At 41.2% G+C, this 21,976-nt stretch overlaps 1 protein-coding gene and 1 long non-coding RNA gene across 4 annotated transcripts in view; one reads left to right on the forward strand and one right to left on the reverse strand.

The window, feature by feature from the left end:
• The window catches only part of LCP2 (lymphocyte cytosolic protein 2), a 60,007-nt gene extending 56,458 nt beyond the window's left edge, over window positions 1–3,549 (forward strand). For both annotated transcript variants that reach the window (XM_029051754.2, XM_007673342.4), the window contains 2 exons: window positions 1,792–1,947; window positions 2,468–3,549. In XM_029051754.2, the coding sequence (XP_028907587.1) occupies window positions 1,792–1,947; window positions 2,468–2,590 (279 nt within the window). In that variant the 3' untranslated portion in view covers window positions 2,591–3,549. The remainder of the gene's footprint in view (window positions 1–1,791; window positions 1,948–2,467) is intronic.
• Window positions 3,550–8,238: 4,689 nt separating this feature from the next.
• Window positions 8,239–19,414, reverse strand: LOC103171504. Of its 2 annotated transcripts, none has more exons than XR_003754612.2 (5): window positions 19,301–19,414; window positions 13,019–13,068; window positions 11,570–11,652; window positions 8,846–8,936; window positions 8,239–8,550 (listed from the first exon to the last, which is right to left on the reverse strand). It is a non-coding gene; the product is annotated as an uncharacterized LOC103171504 (long non-coding RNA). The 2 variants fall into 2 exon arrangements; XR_486817.3 differs by lacking the exon at window positions 19,301–19,414 and adding an exon at window positions 14,203–14,248.
• Window positions 19,415–21,976: the final 2,562 nt, after the last annotated feature.

Genomic DNA, 21,976 nt, shown 5'->3' on the forward strand with positions numbered 1-21,976 from the left:
CACACTTGGGAAAGAGTTCTAGGTACACATTCTGAACATTTCTGAAGCCAGGAACATTGGTCTCATCCCAGAGGCTGCCCAGGGAAACACAATATCATTATGGCTATCTAATTGACCAACAGCACTCGTCATTACTAACACTGCAATCCGTGTTTTTTAGGGGGCCTATACCCAGTGAAATTGAATTATTTGCAACTGCAGTAGTTAGTGGGGCCCATCTCTAGTCCATCAGAGTACCCTACCACTGCCTCGGTTCTTACCTTGCTAGTTATTTCAGTGTGCATCATTGTCCATCTGGTTGATACTCTTAAAAAAAAAAACCCCAACAAAGGACACACCCAGAGCAAGGGAACTTACATTAGGAGAGATCTCCCAAGTCCTGTTTGTATGAAAATCCTTCAACCTTCCACCTCTCCTCCCCTCTTTTTCCCATTTGCTGAGTATAGTAGGCCCTTAGCGAGAATCCTGTAACTCAGGTTCCCGTCCTGTTGTACTACTCTTGATTTGTTCCTTGAAGGCACCTGTATTTTCACAGTGAATATTACAAAATCTCCATATTTGACTTCAAATGAAAGGAGTTGAACAGAAGTTGTCTATGCCTGGGGTTGTTAGTTCTTACTTATTTTGGAATGCCTGAATGGAAAAATTAAATTATACATATATATATATGTTTATATATATAAAATATCCCCACACCAGTCCATGGCATATTTCTATGCTATTTTTCTCCATTCAAGAGGGTAGCACATATTAAATCCCATCCCATGGAGAATAGATGTGTAGTTAAGTTCCATGTATTAAAATCTATCATGACACACATCCAAAGAAGAACATGTATTCTAAATACCAGATTATATCTATATTTTCCCTTCATGTCCCCAACTCTCACTCCCCATGAAAACTTTAACACTAGAAGTTCTAGGTACACGTCAGGGAAGAGATCTAAGGAGTTGAATTCCAAAATGAATCTAAGAATTCTTCCCTAAATTGTAATATGATTTTTTTCTATACTATGGGGTATGATGAACCTGTAATAGGAAATTGTCTCTTCGATTGAGTTAGCTAGACTTCTAGTCTTATATCAGCAAGCAATATGAGAAGTAGTGTGGCCTAGTGCTTTAGGCCTGAGAGCCAGAAGGTCTTGGGTTCTTATTCCTCTGTTGCTACCTGTCAGCTGTGTGACCTTGGGCGAGTCACTTAACTTCTTGCTACCTCAGTAACCTCATCTGTAATAATAATAATAATAATATTGGTATTTGTTAAGCGCTTACTATGTGCCGAGCACTGTTCTAAGCGCTGGGGGAGATACAGGGTAATCAGGTTGTCCCACGTGAGGCTCACAGTTAATCCCCATTTTACAGATGAGGGAACTGAGGCACAGAGAAGTTAAGTGACTTGCCCACAGTCACACAGCTGACAAGTGGCAGAGCCGGGAGTCGAACTCATGACCTCTGACTCCGAAGCCCAGGCTCTTTTCCACTGAGCCACACTGCTTCCCAAAATTCTGTAAAATGGGGACTGAGACTATGAGCCCCATATGGGATGAGAACAGTGTCCAATCTGATTAGTTTGTATCTACCCTGATACTTAGAAAGTGTCTGGCACTTAGTAAAACCATACTACCAAATACCATAAAAAAGCCGACAACAAAAAAAAATGGACAGTTCGGTTCTTCCTGAAGAATTTGTCTCTCGCTTCTACTCACAGTGAACTATTTGGTGATGGAAAAATGTAATCATTTCCTTCTACCAGTATTTTAACGCACATATTTCTCTTTGTGTTATCTTTTAGGATGGAACCTTCTTAGTGAGAGACAGTACTAAAAAAACAGTAACTCATCCATATGTTCTTATGGTATTGTACAAAAATAAGGTGTACAATATTCAGATCCGTTACCAGGAGCAAAGCCAAGTTTACTTATTGGGAACTGGACTGAGAGGAAAAGAGGTAAATATTTCTAACGTAACTCTCCAGCATTCTCCTTTTTTGTGCCTGTTTAAATATTGGAAAAAAGATGTGTTTCAAAATTTTTTCATTATTAGGAATACTTCCTGGGGGCAGGAGAAGAGTGGAGATAATCACTCCAGGTGCCTTATACAGGCTTATTACAACAATCCTGACAGCTAAATGAGAGCAAATCCCTAATTGACGCAAAATGGGAAAGCTCTGATGCTTTTAAAAATTAGCTGACAGCCCTTAATGATTTGGCAAGCTATTATTTTCTCTTAAAGATGTACTCGTTATCTGACCTGTGTAAAGTTTATTTAAAACATGATGGCAGTAGTTATTCTAGAAATTCTTAAAATTCTAAGATGGGAGAACCAGGTTTGGTCGATATCACTCATGCAATCTTGATGGGCTCCTCAGAACAGGAATGACTGTATGCCTAGAGAATCTTAATCTTAAAGATCTTAACCCAGATTGAAGAATCTTAACCTTAAACTCGTTATTCTTCTTAAACCCCCAGGATTTTTTGTCAGTGGCAGATATTATCGATTATTTCAGAAAAACACCACTTCTACTGATAGATGGCAAAAATCGCGGCTCGAGATACCAGTGCATTTTAACATACGCCGCGGGGTATGCTTAGACAGCTTGTCCGGTGAATGTCAGCATATCAGCATAAGAAGCAGAGCTATCACCGTCAGGAGATGGACGGAGACCTTGGACTGAATGCAGAATGTCCCTCTTTAGGAAGCAAAATAAGATTATGTCTTGGTTCAAAACTGTTTGAAATGAAGACTGTCAAGTACCCTTTCTACAATTTATTTATTATTCTTCGATGTCTATAAGTTGCCTGAATGAAGTTCATGAGCAGTGTATATCAGATGTCAAGTGCATAGCAGGTCTTCATTTTATTACACGTTTTTGACATATATTCTGCACATCTATCTCTTTTAAGGCATATAAATTTTTTTCCCAGGCACAAAGCCAACTACAGTTGAAGTCATGTAAACTATGTTACTGTCTGAAAAATAGTAACACTTAAGCTGATCATAAACAAAAGCTGTTTATATGCATCACACAAATTAATCTCTGTTACAATAAAAACCTATATCAATCATTGCCAATCATCATTTTATATACATAACTGGAACTGCATGAACTCCAATTCTTATCCAACAATAATTTCAAGAGCTTTAAAGTATCTTTGCCTGCAGAATTTTTATTTGAAATATAAATGTGCATTGCAGGGCGTCAATGTGTGTTGTTTTTCCTGTTGAAATTAACATGCCATTTTGATTCATATCCATGCCTCAGCATTATTTTATTGCTTATTAAGGCTATGCCATTTTTGCTGTACTTTTGGATTCAGGATCATATTTCCACTGAAGGGACCCTTAGGAGAAACACAAAAATTAATAAGTTACCATTCCTATTTTACTGCCTCACCGAAAGTACTTCTGATCATTATTTCCCACATATTTATTTAGTCTGATATTTCAAGGAATGCCCTTAACTTAGAATAAGGATTTCTACCCCTTTATTAAAAGTACTCTCATGACATTTTCCTATTTAATTTACAAAATAAAATGACCGTTCAAGAAATGAGAAATAATTCTTCTTTAAAATCCAATTTTTATAGTAGTTCTCTGTTTTAGAGCTTCGCTTGACCCACACAATCTTGTCTGTTTTTATGATTCATACAGCTATAAAAGATCGAAAGTAATTTCAAAGCAACAAAATACTGTAAATTTAGTGTTTGCTGTAAAATGTTTTAAACTTTATGGATTACGTTAGAATGCTCCTTCAAAAACAAATTCTAAGTGAACTCTCAGGAAAAGTTTTATTTTCCTCTCAGAAGTTTTCTTGCTAAATAATTTTTTATACCTAGAAAGTTGGATAATAATGACTTCTAATAATTGAAGTCTGAGTCAATCAATTAATCACAGTTGTAGGTTTTTTTGTGTGTTTGGGGTTTTTTTTGATGATATTTGTTAAGCACTTGCTATTGCCAAGGCACTGTACTAAGAACTGGGATAGATACAAGCTAATCAGCATGGCGAAGTGGATAGAGCACGGGCCTGGGAGTCAGAAGGATTCTATAATCCCAATTCTACCACTTGTCTGCTGTGTGATCTTGGACAAATCACTTAACCTCTCTGGGGCTCAGTAACTTCATCTGTAAAATGGGGATTGAGACTGTGAACTTCACATGGGATGGGGATTCTGTCCAACTGAATTTGCTTGTATCCATCCCAGTGCTTATTTCAGTGCCTGGCACATAGTAGGTGATTAACAAATACCATAATTATTATTATTATTACAATGAGCTTACAACCTAGAGGAATAATAATAATGTTGGTATTTGTTAAGCACTTACTATGTGCAGAGCACTGTTCTAAGCGCTGGGGTAGACACAGGGGAATCAGGTTGTCCCACGTGGGGATCACAGTCTTAATCCCCATTTTACAGATGAGGTAACTGAGGCACAGAGAAGTGAAATGACTTGCCCAAGGTCACACAGCAGACAAGTGGCAGAGCTAATGATAATAATTGTGATATTTGTTGATAGGGAGGGTAAAATAGAATCAGATATTTCTGACCCTTACCCTCAAGTAATTTACAATGCAGGAAACAGACACTTAATAACAGATAGAAGTATATACGTCCTATGGGGTTTGTCAGTACTTACAGGGCTTATTTGAAGAGGGGAGGAAGTTGGAGTCTATGAAGAGGGTAGATGAGAGATTAATCAGGGAAGGCCTCCTGGAGAAAATTTGATTTCAAAAGGGCATGAAGATGGGAAGAGCTGTGATCTGTCAGACTTGAAAGAGCAAGAAGAGGCAGGCAGCAGGGAAGGTGTAAACTACTGGCCGGTTATGAGAGATCTGAAAATGAGCTCTTGCACATTTCTCATCAAGCCCAACAAACCTGCTCCCTTTAAAAAAAACTGACTGCAATAATTGTACTGATTATGAGATTAAGATGCAAGTTGTTCTGGGAAATTTATCAAACAAAATATGAGCATATTTATATGTAGAGAATTCTTATTTTTGGTGGGGGCCTGGAGTGGGCTGGTCTTAGTCGAGTTGCTTTGGTGAATGTGTTGTCCAGGTCTGTCCAGTGCTGCGCACTGCCATTGAGTGCTCTGAGATACTCTGTTCCGTAACCCTAGGCTGCTTCCATCATACTTTCCATTTGCCTCTCAGTGTGCACCTCTGGGGACATAGAGGACTGGACAAGAGCATGTGGATGGCTCACTGCAAACCATCACCACTACTGCAGAAATAAAGCACATGTCCTGCAGGTGGTAAAACATAACTTATCCATTCTTAACCACTGGAATCTGAGCAATGCTCGTCCTCAGTGGCAACACATCATAAAATGAGCACTACTGTATTTCATGGACAAAGCGTGTAGGTGTGAATTGACATTCCAACTCATGGTTACAATCTCACTGTCAGTAGCCTCATCTTCAGATCAAAATCCTACTCTATCTAGTTTTCACTAGACATCGTCAAACTATGTCTGCTCAGTAATCTTATCTCTGCTTCCACTCCATAAGCTGGCCCCCTACTATCTTACTTCACTGATTTCCCACTACAACCCAGCCTACACACTTCATTCCTCTAACACAAATTTACTGTACCTCAAATTCATTTACTGTGCCACTGACCCCTTGGCCACATCCTCCCTCTGACATGGAACTCCCCTCTATTCATATAGAATAGACCACCACTTCACCCACCTTTGAAGCTAATTAAAATCATAACTTCTCCAAGAGGCCTTCTCTGACTAAGCCCTCATTTCCCTTCCTCCCTGTCCCTGCTGCATCATTTATGCACTTGGATCTGTATCCTTTAAGGTCTTGGTAAACATCTTGCCCTGAGCCCAGAGCACTTACGGAGATATCCGTAATTTATTTTTTTTAATATCTGCCTCCCACTCAAGACTGTAAGATCCCTGTGGGCATCAAACGTGTCTACTAACTCTGTTGCATTGTACTTTCCCAAGTGATTCTTCATTCAGTAGTATTTACTGAGCACTTACTATGTGCAGAGCACATTTTAAGCACTCAATAAACGCCAATGACTGATGGATTAATTTCTTCCTCTTTGTTCTGACTCTTTTCCTTGCTCATCTCTTCTGCTGGGCAAAGTCTGCAACCCTTGCCTGCCCCTTTGATCCAGAACCAATTTAGCAAATCCTTCACCAAATTACTGCATCACAATAAGGTCATTAGAAAATACTGCAGGGAAAATACTACTTAGGAGTAGCTGCAGTCATAGTTATACGTGAAAAGAACTAAGTGTAAATAATGAAGAAAACATCAGAACTAAAAAGAATTATTAATGATAATAACTAATGCATTTATTAAGTGCTGAATATGTACCAAGCAATGCGCTAAACATTGAGATAGATAAAAGATAATCAGGTCAGTCACAGTCTTGGACTAAATGAAGTTCACAGTCTGAGAAGAAGGCAAAATAGGGAATGTATTCCCATTTTACAGATGGGAAACCGAGGCCCAAAGAAGTTAGGTGACTTGATCCAGATCATACAGAAGGCAGGTAGCAGAACTAGAAAGTATAGAAAATCTGCCCATCTCCAGTTCTGAACAAACAGTAAAGAAGAGACTGAAAGAAGAGGGTCAGAATTTAATAATAAGTGCTTAAAGGGTACAGTCCTGAGTGCATAAGCAGTGCAGAGGGGAGGATGTGTAGGGGAAATGAGGGCTTAGTCAGAGAAGACCTCTTGAAGGAGGTGTGATTTTAGTAGGGCTCTGAAGGTGGGGAGAGTGGTGGTAGGTTAGATATGAATTGAGAGGGAGGATGTGGGCAAGGGGTCTACAGCGAGAGAGACGACATCAAAGTACAGTGAGTAGGTTGGTGTTAGAGGAATGAAGTGTGTGGGCTGGATTATAGTAGAAAATCAGCGAGGTAAGCTACCCGGGGGAGAGCCGATTGACTGCCTTTAAAGCTGACAGAAAGGACTTGCCGTTCGATCGATCAATCAATCATTGTGATGGTGGATGGGCAACCACAGGACGTTTCTGAGGAGTGGGGAGATATGGACCGGACAGCTTTTTAGAAAAATGATCCGGGCAATGGAGTGAAGTATAGATTCTAGCGGGGAGAGACAGGAGGCAGGGTAGTCAGCAAGGAGGCTGATGCAGTAGTTAATATGGGAATAGATGAATATTGGATCCTCCAAGGAAACTAGCGATTGGATGAAGAGAAAAGGGTGAATTCTCGAGGTGCTGAGAAGGTAGAACCAACAGGATTTGATGACAGATTGAGTATATAGGTTGAAAGAACCTTACTGCTACAGGCTCTCGTAATAATCCGGCTAGATTACTGTGTCAGCCTTCTCCCTGCTCTCCCTTCCTCTTCTCTCTCCCCGCTCCAGTCTACTCTTCACTCTGCTGCCCGGCTCATCTTCCTGCAGAAACGCTTTGGACATGTCACTCCCCTTCTTAAAAACCTCCAGTGGTTGCCTATCAACCTCCGCACAAAACAAAAACTTCTCACTCTAGGCTTCAAGGCTGTCCATCACCTTGCCCCTTCATACCTCTCCTCCCTTCTCTCTTTCCACTGCCCACCCCGCATGCTCTGCTCCTCTGCCGCCCACCTCCTCACCGTCCTCCATTCTCGCCTAGCCCGCTATCGACCCCTGGGCCACGTCCTCCTGCGGTCCTGGAACGCCCTCCCTCCTCGCCTTTGCCAAACTAATTCTCTTCCCCTCTTCAAAACCCTACTTAAAGGTCACTGCCTCCAAGAGGCCTTCCCAGACTGAGCTCCCTTTTCGCTCTGCTCCCTCTACCCTCCCCTTCACCTCTCTGCAGCTAAACCCTCTTCTCCCCCCTTTCCCTCTGCTCCTCCCCCTTTCCTATCCCATCCCCTCAGCACTGCATTCGTCCGCTCAAATGTATATATCTTCATTGCCCTATTTATTTTGTTAATGAGATGCACATCACCCTGATTCTATTTATAGCTATTGCTATCCTCAGCCTCCTGGAGACAGTACACTACTAAAATGGAAATGCTGCTTACTCTACTATATGCTGGAAGGCATTTGAGAAGGAAGTGCTCAAAATATATTGATTGATAATGACCTTCGATACATATCACAATACAGTAATTTCATCCACCAGTTATTAACTTCGAAGGTAAATTCACTAGAACCGACCACTTCAAGCCCAACGCGTGAGGGGAAAATTGTTTTTTGACCAAATCTTTGGGACCCAGGTTCACTGTGCACCACTTAAAACAAACACCAAAACGAAAGATAAAATTACGTTGACACTTTTGTATATTTTAATTAAATCACCAATGCCTTCAAAACCTTCAGAGTAAGACACTACTTAGCCAGTTCTCTTTTAGAACGCTTCACTAAATGTACAAACATATTCATTTAACTATCCATGGTGAATAAAATATATTGTAATTTAACAAATCAGTCCAAAGGAAGAGATAATAATCTAAATGTTTTGGGACTTTCAACGCTTCAAATGAGGGTTTTTTTCTTCTACTTTCTTTAAAACTTCTTTTTCCACAGGATGACTAAAATGCAAAGTAAGATCACACAGCAGCAACTGGGTTAGCTCTATATTAAAAAGAAGAGTTATGAGAGAAATTAATATGGTAGTTATTTTACAGTTTAGTAACTTTATAACTTTAAATAACTACTAATAAATGAATCAGAACTTGTTTCTAGAAGTGAACATGATAGAGCATATTTGGTTAATCTCACTGTCGACCACAAGGAGGCAATCATTCCGTTTAAAAATTCAAAATGCATGGCGACAAATTTGAAGAAATAAACCACGAGATCGTCACCTTCCTCCTTAGAATAAATGATTATGGGAAAATTGTTTGGTTCAAATTATTGATATATTTACCTTGCATCTTCTTCAGTTCCAAAGATATTTGAGCACTGTTTTTTATTATGGATTCCAGATTTAACTGATCATTAGTATTATTTTTAGACATCTGACGAAAATAAAACAGAGAAGCAAAACCGATGAAATAGAATTGTCTTACGAAACAGTTGTATTTTTGTATGGCATTTCTAAATTGCATTTCTTCAAAGATATAGAATCTTTGAAGACTAAAACTATTATAATCTGAGATTTGAAAAGACATCTTTTGTGAAGAGCATGGGTGTTAAAATTACGTGGAAGATGTAAGAGCATCCCTAGGACTTTTTTTTCCCCCTAAATCAAAAAATGCTTAAAAAGGGGGCCTAAAAACCATTTCTTCTTAATTCAAACTATCCACAAGATGGGGCCCTTACAATGGTAATGCAAAACACATTGGATTTTAGATAATGGCTACTTACTTTCTCCTGGGTTAGCTAACTGGTGTTTCTTCTTTCTCTTTGTTCATTTCTGTGTTTCTGACTCTTTACTATTTGGCATTTCCTCTTCCTTCTCACATCTCCTCTTTCCCTGGCTCATTATCTGAGTATTCCTTCCCATATTGTATTGTAAGTTTTTTCTTAATCCTTTGTCCTCTTTTTTTATCTTTTACATCCTTTCTTCTTTTCAATTGCCTTCCCCTCTCCTCTAATTCTTAGTTTTATCCTCTCTTCAATCTTCTTCACTCCTAGTCCCCACTTCTTTTCCCCCTTCCCTTTGGTTTCTTCCCTTTTTTGGCTCCTTTCTTCTTTTCTCAAACTGTCCTCTCTGCTCCCAGCTCACATGAAGAAGCTCTACATCTCAACTTTACCCCCATGATCCCTCACCCTGTTCTCTGTATTCTTTCTTTCCTGTGCCACTCTTCTTCCAATCTCCTCTTCTGCTACCTTTCTGGAAGCTTTTGTGTTTCACCTCAGGGATCTGCTTGTCTTTTTTAGTACCTGAGAGACTTGAGCATGTTTGAAAGTATAAGAGAAGGAGCCATCACAGAGTCAGAGGCTGAAGGTAACAGTGGGAGGGGAAGAGTGGGAGCAAGTGGTTTTAGGAGGTGAGATAGGAGCAGGGGCACAGGTGGAGAGAGTAAATTTAGATATCAGCTGGGCCACAACAGTAAGAAAGTAGGAGAAAGTTTAGGGCATGAAGAGGTGGGGAGACTTTGGAGATTCATATCTCCAGTGTGAGCAAGGAATGTGTCTATCAACTCTGTTGAATTGTACAGTTCCAAGTGCTTAGTACAGGGCTCTGTATGCAGTAAGTGCTCAATAAATATCACTGATTGACCAACTGAATCACTGTCAACAAGGACTTCAGAAGATTTCCAAAGAGGCCCAGAGCAAATAACAAAAGAGGTGTTGAACTGGGGAAGTAGTTTAATTTTTAAATGGATGTTGCAAATATCTATGACTTAATTGCATCTCATTCAGAGGAATCATTGTTTAATATGAGCCTCATCAAATTTCAACAGTTCCATGTATCAGTTGTAAGATACTGAATGAACTGTACCGGAGGTTGTGGATAGAACAGGGGCCTGGGAGTCAGTAGGAGCTGGGTTCTAATCCCTGCTCCACAACCTGTCTGCTGTGTGATCTTGGGCAAGTCTTTTAACTTCTCTGTGCCTCAGTTACCTCATCTATAAAATGGGGATTTTAAGACTGTGAGCCCCATGTGAGATGTGGACAGTGGCCAACCTGATTAGCTTGTATCTACCCCATTGCTTAGCAGAGAACCGGGCACATCATTTACACTTAATGAATACCACAAAAAGAGGATGCAGAACAAGTTTCTATTTTTTGCAGTCTTCTGCAAAGACAGGCTCATAATCCTAAATACTATGCCTCGATTGTTTACTGCTGTGATGTCAGGCTTTGAATTACCTTAATAATGATTTAATAGAAGTTTAGCGGTATGTGTCATGAAAGGATATAGTACATAAAGGAATTCCATATTACTTTTTCAGAGGTTCTGTATTGGACCTAAACTTATAAGATGTAGGTTTATAGGAAAATGTATCCCATGATACAACCATTCAATGCAACCTCACTGTCAAGAAATGTAACCCAACAGCATGGCTTAGTGGAAAGAGCACGGCCTTGGGATTCAGAGGGCCTGAATTCTAATTCCAGCTCCGTTACTTTTCTGCTGTGTGACCTTGGGCAGGTCACTTAGCTTCTCTGTGCCTCACTTACCTCATCTGTAAAATGGTGATTAAGACAGTAAACCCTATAAGGGACAGGAACTGTGTCCAACCCAGTTAGCTCATGTCTACCTAACCATTTAGTATAGTCCCTGGCACATAGTAAGTGCTTAAAAATGACCATAAAAATGTTTTTGACTCCAAATATAAGAAATATAAAAATATGTCATTCTTACAATGTGCTCCTCCTTCTTTCTCAGACAGTCCAATGTAGATAACTTGTCAAAAAAAGCTACCCAAAAAACAACCAGTATTTATGTAATCCAGGCAGGAAAAGGTTAGTGGCTTTTTCTCCCTACTTTTTCTAATCCTCCATCAAAACAGGTTCATCCTTCTCAAATGGCTCCTCAGTAGTCGATTGAGGATGTGATCTGAATGACTAACTGGTCAATAAACATTTTGAAATCTGCTTATCTCATCTCTTTACTCTTTTCTGTTACTTGCCTTTGCTATGACAAATTAATCCCAATGAAAAGAAACTGATCTCGCACACAGATGGCTCGTTTCCTTACCGTCTCGAGGACGGGATTGCTCCTTAGCATAAATTCAGTGGTGTCAGATCGTTGTTATGTTACCAACCGCTAGCTCAGAACCTCTGCAAAGAAAAAAAAATTAGATTTTATCAAATTAAGAAACATTCCTTCACCAATGTGGACATATTTTACTAATATATGTGACAAGCAATTAAGGAAAAAAACTGAAATATTTTGGTTATTCATTTAATAATAATCACTAATAATTATGGTATTTGTTAAGTGCTCACTATGTGCAGAGCACTGTTCTAAGTGCTGGGGTAGACACAGGGCATTTCTGCGGAATGGATAGGGGCTCTGAGGAAAAGAGGTATTATGAGCTTCTCCTTAACATTACTGAATCAAACTGTAAGCTTGTTATAGACAGGGAACATGTCCACTATTCCTGTTTCATTTTACTCTCCCAAGTGCTCAGTACAGTGCTCAGCACAGTAAATGTTCAATAAGTACCACTGGTTGATTGATCAAACAATCAATCAATCAATGGTATTTATGGAGCACTTTGTGCAGAATAGTCATTCATTCAATAGTATTTATTGAGTGCTTACTATGTGCAGAGCACTATACTAAGCGCTTGGAATGTACAATTCGGCAACAGATAGAGGCAATCCCTGCCATTGACGGGCTTACAGTCTAATCGGGGGAGAGAGACGGACAAAAAGCAAGACAACTTAATCACGATAAGTAGAATCAAGGGGATGTATACCTCATTAACAAAATAAATAGGATAATAAAAAAAAATCACACTAAGCACTTGGGAGAGTACAATGCAGTTATCAAACACAATCCCTATTCTCAAGGAGTGTACGGTCTAACAGTGGAGACGAATATTAAAATAAATTACAGGAAAGGAATTCTCCCTTGACAAGTCAGAAAGAGTGCCCTCCCATTCTTGGTAGGATCAGGGACTGGGGTACTAGTTCATGGCTGGTCAGTGTCACCAGATCTGGGACTAGAAAGAGCAGCTCATCCTTCAGGAGTCACCTGGGGCTCCGGCAACTAATGGTCACAGCCAGTCAAGCCTTTCAGGGCTATCGTGCAGGAGGCCAATGAGGCCCGAAATCCTCCCGTTAGATAATTATATTGAATTCAGGCAATTCGTAGTTTTGGATTGGGAAGCAGAATGGCTAAGTGGAAAGAGCACGGGCCTGGGAGTCGGAGGACCTGGGTTCTAATTCCAGCTCCACCACATATCTGCTGTATGACCTTGGGCAAATCACTTAACTTCGGTGTGCCTCGGTCCCCTACTCTGTAAAACGGACACTCGATACCCCTTCTCCCTCCTAACTTACACTGCGAGCCCCATCTTAGACCTGATCATCTTGTACTTAGCGGAGCGCTTGGCCCATAACAAGTACTTAACAAATACCATTATTTATATTAAACAGTGATAAAATAAGGATATTTTGGGAAGATCTGGTGCCTAACCTTCAAATGTTCAGAGCGCAGCCAGGATGTTACTCTTAGCCTTCGAGAACCTGCAGAGACGTAGGGGAATAATAATAATCCTTATCATTAATTCAGTATTTAAGTATTTACTGTGTGCCAAGCACTGGGGAAGAAAGAACATAATCTGTCAATCCCTGTTTCCAAATAGGTTTCAGGGTCCAAAGTGGAAGGAGAACCGGTCCTGGGTGGGGATGGTCTCTATCTGTTGCCGAATTGTCCATTCCAAGCGCTTAGTCCGGTGCTCTGCACATAGTAAGCGCTCCATAAATACTATTGAATGAATGGATTTAATCTCCACTTCACAGATGAGGCAACCGAGGCAAAGAGGGGTCGCCCACCATCACGTGGCACCGAGGGCGAGGCCGGGATTAGAACCCAGGTACCCTGACTCCCGACGGCCCTGTGCGCTCACTAGGCCACAGGATGGAAGGAAAAACTAGGCTAAGAGACTTCCCAGGCCACTCGATCTTGTCAGGACTGAAAGGCCTGGAAGCCAGTGGTGGACAGGGAAAGGGACTGTTTATTGGTGTATTACATGGATTGTTAGAGAAGCAGCATGTATTGTATGGCTTGTTAGAGAAGCAGTGTGGCTCAGTGGAAAGACCACTGGCTTTGGAGTCAGAGGTCACGGGTTCGAATCCTCGCTCTGCCACTTGTCAGCTGTTTGACCTTAGGCAAGTCACTTCACTTCTCTGTGCCTCAGTCCCCTCATCTGTAAAATGGGGAGTAAGACTGTGAGCCCCACATGGGACAACCTGATCACCCTGAATCTACCCCGGCGCTTAGAACAGTGCTCCGCACAGAGTAAGCGCTTAACCAATACCAACATTATCATTATTATTATGGGTTCGAATCCCGGCTCTGCCACTTGTCAGCTGTGTGACCTTAGGCAAGTCACTTCACTGTGCCTCAGTCACCTAATCTGTAAAATGGGGATGAAGACTGTGAGCCTCACGTGGGACAACCTGATGACCCTGGATCTACCCCGGCGCTTAGAACAGTGCTCCGCACAGAGTAAGCGCTTAACCGATACCAACATTATTATGATTGTTTATTGATATAAGATGCTCTCTTAAGGGCTCGATATGAATGAGTCAACATTTGGGATATGGCTGCCTCCCTGAACCCAGGCCTTGGCCAGGTTCTCTGTGCCCCTTCCCCACCAGGGCCTCGCCTCAGGGGTTGGGGCCAAGGGGCCCAAAGAAAAATGGCGCCGGGCCTTTGTACCTCTGCTACACCCCGGCGCATGCTGGGAAATGTAGTCCAGGCCAGGCCCGACGCATGCTGGGAAATGTAGTCCAGGCCAGGCCCGGCGCATGCTGGGAAATGTAGTCCAGGCCAGGCCCGGCGCTACCGCCTACAACCAGCCGGGGGCGCCCGACGGAACCTGACCGCCTTTCCCTCTGCCTTTAATAATCATGTTGGTATTCGTTAAGCGCTTACTCTGTGCAGGGCGCTGTTCTAAGCGCTGGGATGATAATAATAATAATTATGTTGGTAATTGTTAAGCGCTTACTGTGTGCAGAGCACTGTTCTAAGCGCTGGGGAAGACACAAGGGGATCAGGTTGTCCCACGTGGGGCTCACAGTCTTCATCCCCATTTGACAGATGAGGGAACTGAGGCATAGAGAATAATAATAATAATGTTGGGATTTGTTAAGCGCTTACTCTGTGCAGAGCACTGTTCTATGCGCTGGGGTAGATACAGGGTCATCAGGTTGTCCCACGTGAGGCTCACAGTCTTCATCCCTATTTGACAGATGAGGGAACTGAGGCCCAGAGAAGTGAAGTGACTTGCCCACAGTCCCTCAGCTGACAAGAGGCAGAGTCGGGATTCGAACTCATGATCTCTGACTCCAAAGCCCGGGCTCTTTCCACTGAGCCACTCTGCTTCTCTTAAGACACAGGGTCATCAGGTTGTCCCACGTGAGGCTCACAGTCTTCATCCCCATTTGACAGATGAGGAAACTGAGGCATAGAGAATAATGTTAATAATGTTGGTATTTAAGTGCTTACTATGTGCAGAGCACTGTTCTAAGCGCTGGGGTAGATACAGGGTAATCAGTTTGTCCCACGTGAGACTCACAGTTAATCCCCATTTTACAGATGAGGGAACTGAGGCACAGAGAAGTGAAGTGACTTGCCCAAAGTCACACAGCTGACAAGTGGCAGAGCCCGGATTCAAACCCATGACCTCAGACTCCCAAGCCCGGGCTCATACCACTGAGCCACGCTGCTTCTCAATGCTGGTATTTGTTAAGCGATTACTAATAATAATGTTGGTATTTGTTAAGCGCTTACTATGTGCAGAGCACTGTTCTAAGCGCCAGGGTAGACACAGGGTCATCAGTTTGTCCCACGTGAGGCTCACAGTCTTAATCCCCATTTGACAGATGAGGGAATTGAGGCATAGAGAAGTGAAGTGACTTGCCCAGAGTCCAACAGCTGACAAGTGGCAGAGCTGGAATTCGAACCCATGAACTCTGACTCCCAAGCCCGGGCTCTTTCCACTGAGCCACGCTGCTTCTCGATGTTGGTATTTGTTAAGCGCTTACTACGTGCAGAGCGCTGTTCTAAGCGCTGGGGGAGATACAGGGCAATCAGGTTGTCCCACGTGAGGCTCACAGTTAATCCCCATTTTACAGATGAGGGAACTGAGACACAGAGAAGTGAAGTGACTTGCTCACAGTCACACAGCTGACAAATGGCGGAGTCAGGATTTGAACCCCTGAACTCTGACTCCCAAGCCCGTACTCTTTCCTTTGAGCCACACTGCTTCTAATCATGGTGGTTTTTCTTAAGTGCTTACTCTGTGCACAGTGCTGTTCTAAGCGCTGGGGGAGATGCAAGGTCATCAGGTTGTCCCACGTGAGGCTCACAGTCTTCCTCCCCATTTTACAGATGAGACAACTGAGGCCCAGAGAAGTGAAGTGACTTGCCCACGGTCACACAGCTGACAAGTGGCAGGGGCGGGATTTGAACCCATGACCTCTGGCTCCCAAGACCGGGCTCTTTCCACTGAGCCACGCTGCTTTAGTGAGCGCTTACTACGGGCGAAGCACCGTACTAAGCACTTGGGAGACCCCGAGGGAACAGTGAACAGACACGTTCCCCACCCAGTTCCCTCCGCCATATCCGGACCTTGATGGACATTATTATTATTATTAGCATCATCATCATAAGTTATTAGACTGTGAGCCCGTCACTGGGCAGGGATTGTCTCTGTTGCTGAATTGTACGTTCCAAGCGCTTAGTACAGTGCTCTGCACATCGCAAGCACTGAATAAATACGATTGAATGAATGAAAGTGGCATTTATTGGGTGCCTACAGTCTGCAGAGCACAGGACTATGTAGGAAAATACTTGAAATTTAGTAGGCTCCCACTCCCTAGGGGTTTACAAATCATCCCTCATCAAAACTGGGGGGCGGTCGCAGTGCTGGCTGGGGGGTGGTGGAGGCCAGGCCCCGGCGGCAGGCCGAGGTTGCCTCTGCTCCACACGTTCCCAAGTCCCAAACACCCTGGTAATAATAATCATAATGTTGGTATTTGTTAAGCACGTACTATGTGCCAAGCACTGTTCTAATCGCTGGGGTAGATTTCAAAGTAAAGAGGTTGTCCCATGGGGAGTTCACAATCTTATTCCCCATTTTACAGATGAGGTCACTGAGGCACAGAGAAGTTAAGTGACTTATCCAAGGTTACACAGCTGACAAGTGGCAGAGGCGGGATTAGAACCCATGTCCTCCGACTCCCAAGCCTGTGCTCTCTCCACTAAGCCACACTGCTTCACTTGATAGAGCCCAAGTACTGGGTGGGCTCACAGAGGGAGGAGAAAATGACAACTAGGAACTCCTCAGGCCAATTTAGGGTCTGAAGGAAGGACAGAGCTGAGGTAAAATCCTACTGCAAATTAGCCTCAGAGGAACAGACCCCCAGTTTTGGTGAGGGAAGACTGTAAACCACTTGGGAGTGGGAGCCTGTCTACTAAGTTTCAAGTATTCTCCAACATAATCCAGTGCTCTGCACACAGTAGGCACCCAATAAATGCCTCTTATGATTATAATTGTGGTATTTGTTAAGTACGAATGAATACAAGCAATTCAGGTTGGATACAGTCCCTGTTTCACGTGGGGTTCACAGTCTCAAGCCCCATTTGACAGATGAGGTAGCTGAGGCACAGAGAAGTGAAGTGACTTACCCAAGGTCACTTGGCAGACAAGTGGCGGAGGCAGAATCAGAACCCACGATCTTCTGACTCCTAGGCCTGGGCTCTGTCCACTACACCATGCTGCTTCTCTATTATGCCATGCTGGAGTGAGGAAAAGTGGCCCAGATTCCATCTCCCCTGATTAGACTGTAAACCCATCAAAGGGCAGGGACTGTATCTGTTACCGATTTGTCCATTCCAAGCGCTTAGTACAGTGCTCTGCACATAGTAAGAGCTCAATAAATGCTATTGAATGAATGAATGAATGAATTTTATCTGGATTGCCAGAAATGCCATGTCTACTTATGGAACAAACTGAACCACAGGGTCAAAAATTCTCATCTCACTCACTAAGATAAATTCATTACCAAAATAGCAAAATGGAGCTCACGAGCTACTTTTTGCCCCAGTTCAGCCTTTATAAAACTGGGTGACTGGCTTCCTCTCAGTGCAAAGTTTCCTTAATTCATGATTATCGGGAACCTAACCACCATACTGAAGATCTGTTTATGTTTCCAAGAGGGCTCAGAGATGAGATGAGTGGTTTTGTCTGCATGGCTCGACTCACTGCAAATATTAGGCAGATGCAGAATTTGCCAATAGAACAGTGCTTGGCACATAGAAGCGCTTAACAAATACCATCATTATTAATTAGCGATTTAGAATTAGAGAACCTCCAGAGTCATCAGGTGTTTTTGAAGGAGAGTGAAGTTCTGTTGAGTTTTAAACAAATGCAAGGAAGGGAGAATTGAGCTAAATCTGATTTTTTTTTCCTTTGAAAGAAATCAGCTTAGCACTCAGTGGTAGCAAGTTATTAGTTTCTTCAAGTGAGCATTTAAATTCAGCATTTATTTTCCCGAGACATGAACATAATACGCAATGTAAGACATGTATTTCTAATAAAGGTTATGAGATTCTAAAACCTATCATTTCATAAATTGTCAAGTGTACGCATTCTAAGCACTTTCAACACAGGTTTCAAGTGTTGGTTCTCAAATTAATTAAATTAGAATGATTAAAAAAACTGGAATACCAGTCTGTGAAATGAAAAATCTGTTTTGAAGTAACTAGATGATTAAGTACCGCCTGTTGCAGTGTTTATGCCTGAGTGGCTCTCAATTCACATTCTTAATATGAAGAGTTTACTTCCAGGAATAATTTTATAAATTATTTTGCTTCTTTCATTTGTGTTCTTATTTACATGATTTGACTGGAGCCCTAGACAGTAAACTCACTGTAGTCAAGGAATGTGTCAGTTATGTTGTTTTACTGTACTCTCCCCAGTGCTTAGCGTAGTGCTCTGCACAGAGTTAGAGCTCAATAAACACAATTGACTGCCTGACGGTTAACTTATCTACTAGAAATGCAGGCTGCTTTCATTCTCAAAGGATTGCATGCTTGTTTTATGTCTGAACATAAACTCTAGAAAATTTCCAGCAAAGTAGAGAACAATTACATAGTCTTTTATATTTAAAAATAATAGAGACAGGCATATATATTAATTGTCAAATGTCATGATAAGTTAAGTCACCAATAGATGTGTCTTGGCCAGGAAAAAAATAAGCATGTTTTTCACTATAAACCTTCTTTTTCTCACTTGGGAAATATACTACAATTTTATCCTGAAAGAAAAAATTATATATATATATGTATATATGTATGTATGCATACATATACATATACGCGTGTGTTCTAGTTTGACTTTTTTATTTCCATTTAGTTCCATTCTCTTCTCTGAGTCATCAAACAATTATCTGGTAAGCTATTGAATTTTTACAAGAAGGAAAATATATCTTAAACCTTACATGGAAATAATGAAAAAAGGTTTCGGTGAACCAGTGTGCTTCATCAAGTACCAGATTACTCAGTATATTTATCTAAAGTGTTTGGACTGTTAGTTACATAAGAAAAAATCCAACATAAAAGGTAAATAACAATGTATTGAGTATTATGTTTCTTTGTACATTTAAACCCAAGCATATTTAAACTCTAATAGTCTTTCTCATTGCTGTTCATTGCAACAATAATTCGATAAAAAGAAATCACACTTACTTGTGACATGAAGATCCATCTTCTCACTGGACTTGTGAATATCGGAAACAAAACTGGGTCTTGTAGCATTTGTTGGTCGGAGGCTAGGTATATGCAGTTTGTCCTAGCCTCCTGAAAGCCACTGTAAACTGCACATTTCACTCTATGGTAAAATTCCTCAATGGAGTAAGATTTATAGACCTCAATTGTGTTTATTTTTGTAGATCCACCAATCAGAGTTATTTTCTCCCCAAGCCCCAAATAATTATGCTTCTAATTCTACCGTTTAAGTTGAGACTCACATCTGTCTTTCAAAAACTGAAAACAGATGTTAAGACTGTGGATAGCTTTCTAAATTTAACTGCTGGATGAGAATTAGCTTTCTGAAAGTAAATGTAACCAGAGGACACTGAAACTTTGCTAATGTTGTTTTTGTCAGATGACAGGATTCCTACTTTATCCTGTTCTTCCCCACAAAGTCTCTTTTCAAAATGAGCACAAGCGGTCACTATTCCTTCTGATCCTCTTTTATTTTTTACGTCAAGGAGGATGGGTAAACTTTCATATCAAGTTCACAGGGTAAGAAGTTCTCTTCCACATTTACTTTCTGATGCGCATCTTTTCATTTCTGAATGGTTGATTCATCATAGTTTATTCTTATTCTAATTTTCCTTCCTTCTTTAACCTAGACTATTTTAGAGAGACAGTTCATAGAATCCTGGGTTCTGGGAGGGCCTGTGATGCCCCTCCTTGAAAGTTCAAGGCTGAATGATTTGGATTGCAGAAGTGACCCTGAATGAGCTGAGTTTCCCCTAAAAAAGTTTGATGTCCTTGGATTTACTGCTGAAACTTATCAGGAAAAAATGATCTTATCAGCAAAAAGCAAGACATTTTTGAGGTTGGGGTGGGAGAGAAAGAGACAAAACCAGGCCTGCCACTTGCCTGCTGTATGACCTTGGGCAAGTCACATTTTCTCAGTGCCTCAGTTTCCTCATCTATAAAATGGAGATTCAATACCTGTTCTCCCTCTTATGTAGACTGGAAGTCCCAGGTGGGGAAAAGATCTGTGTCAGATCTGATCATCTTGTAACTACCCCAGTGTTTGGCTTAATAAATGCCACAATTATTAATACATGCTTTGAATAAAAATCCTGTTTGGATCCTAAAGTGGCAAAAAACATTGCTAATGCTAACATTAACCTACTATTACCAGAGGAAAAAATATTAGGGAGCCACACGCCTTTTGTTCTGCCTCCAATCCTTCCCAGAACCCCCAGAACAATGTATCTGCCTGTTGACAGACTATGTGTCAAAGCTGTTCCACTATGAATCCCAGGATTTCCCAGTAGATTGAAGACAGTCCTTAGACCCTAAGCATGATAACAGTGGGATGAGGAGGGCAGAACCAGACTAGTGTCTCTGGCATGGCCTCATTAGTGGGGGTCAATTGGTCAAACTCATAAGCCAATAAGGTGGAACTTAATAAACGTTCATACATTAATACATATCCATCAGGCTACCTATCAATTTTCAAGCTTATAATGTTGAACTGAGACAAAAAATGTTAATAAAAATATCCTAACTTTAGGGCTTTAAAAGATAGAGGCAGACTTTGCAAAATCTTTTCAATCTGCTCTTGGTTTGCCCAGGGCAAACCTGACCTCTGACATTATATTGTCATTATTTTGCCTGAAAGATGTTTCAAGTTCCTTAAAATAGGGGGTCTAATATAATGACAAAATGTCATTTGCTAGATCCAATAAATGATGTTCTTTGGAAAAATCCTAACTGGATGACTGGGACTGATGTGTTTCAAATCCTTGGTAAAGTTCAAAACAGTTGGCAAGCTTAAAGTAGGATTTCCAGAGAAGATGTTCTATCCTGAATTGAACTCACATAGAGGTTCCCAGGGAGTTAAGCAAACCCAGCATCCAGTAAGTGCTTAAATAAATACCATTGATTAATCCTAAACACTGGTTTTCCCCAAATGAAACTGAGTGGAGAATTGGTATCTTCCAGACTTCCAAATTTCCTTCTGGTCATTTTGGAAGTTGCTGCTTTAGTTGAATGTACTTTAAACGGGAGCACTGAGATTATGTACATACTTGTAATTTATTTATTTATATTAATGTCAGTCTCCACCTGTAGACTGTAAGCTCCTTGTGGGCAGTGGATGTGTCTCCTATATTGTTATACTGTATTCTTCCGATCATATAGTACAGTGCTTTGCACACGGTAAGCACTCAGTAAATATAATTGGTTGATTGAGTGAGCTGTGGTCTCATAAACAGATGCAGAACACAAATCCATGGCTGTTCCTAAAGGAACAGGAACAGATAGCTTCCAGATGTCCTTATATCAATAGGATAACAATATTCTGGTCTTTAAAATAATCTATATCAAAGTGATGAATCATCATTTGAATAAAAATCAAATGACTTAGAATCTGTCCAAAATGAAGAATGTTTTAATACTTTGTGTGTGAAAATACTGATATTTTGTTTCTTTTTTATTAAGCAGATTTTATTATTTTTCAAAATCTTGTCAGCATAATCATTTTAAGGGTGGATGAAATATGCAGCATGGCTGCTGGAGGGGTTCCTTCCCAGCAATTACCTTGGGTACTTTCCCTGTAATTAGGTTTTCACCCAGGATTTTCCCTGAGTTGGTGTAATAAATGAAATATGACCAGAATTT

This window comes from Ornithorhynchus anatinus, chromosome X1 (genome assembly GCF_004115215.2).
Source record: "Ornithorhynchus anatinus isolate Pmale09 chromosome X1, mOrnAna1.pri.v4, whole genome shotgun sequence".
Lineage (NCBI taxonomy): Eukaryota > Metazoa > Chordata > Mammalia > Monotremata > Ornithorhynchidae > Ornithorhynchus > Ornithorhynchus anatinus.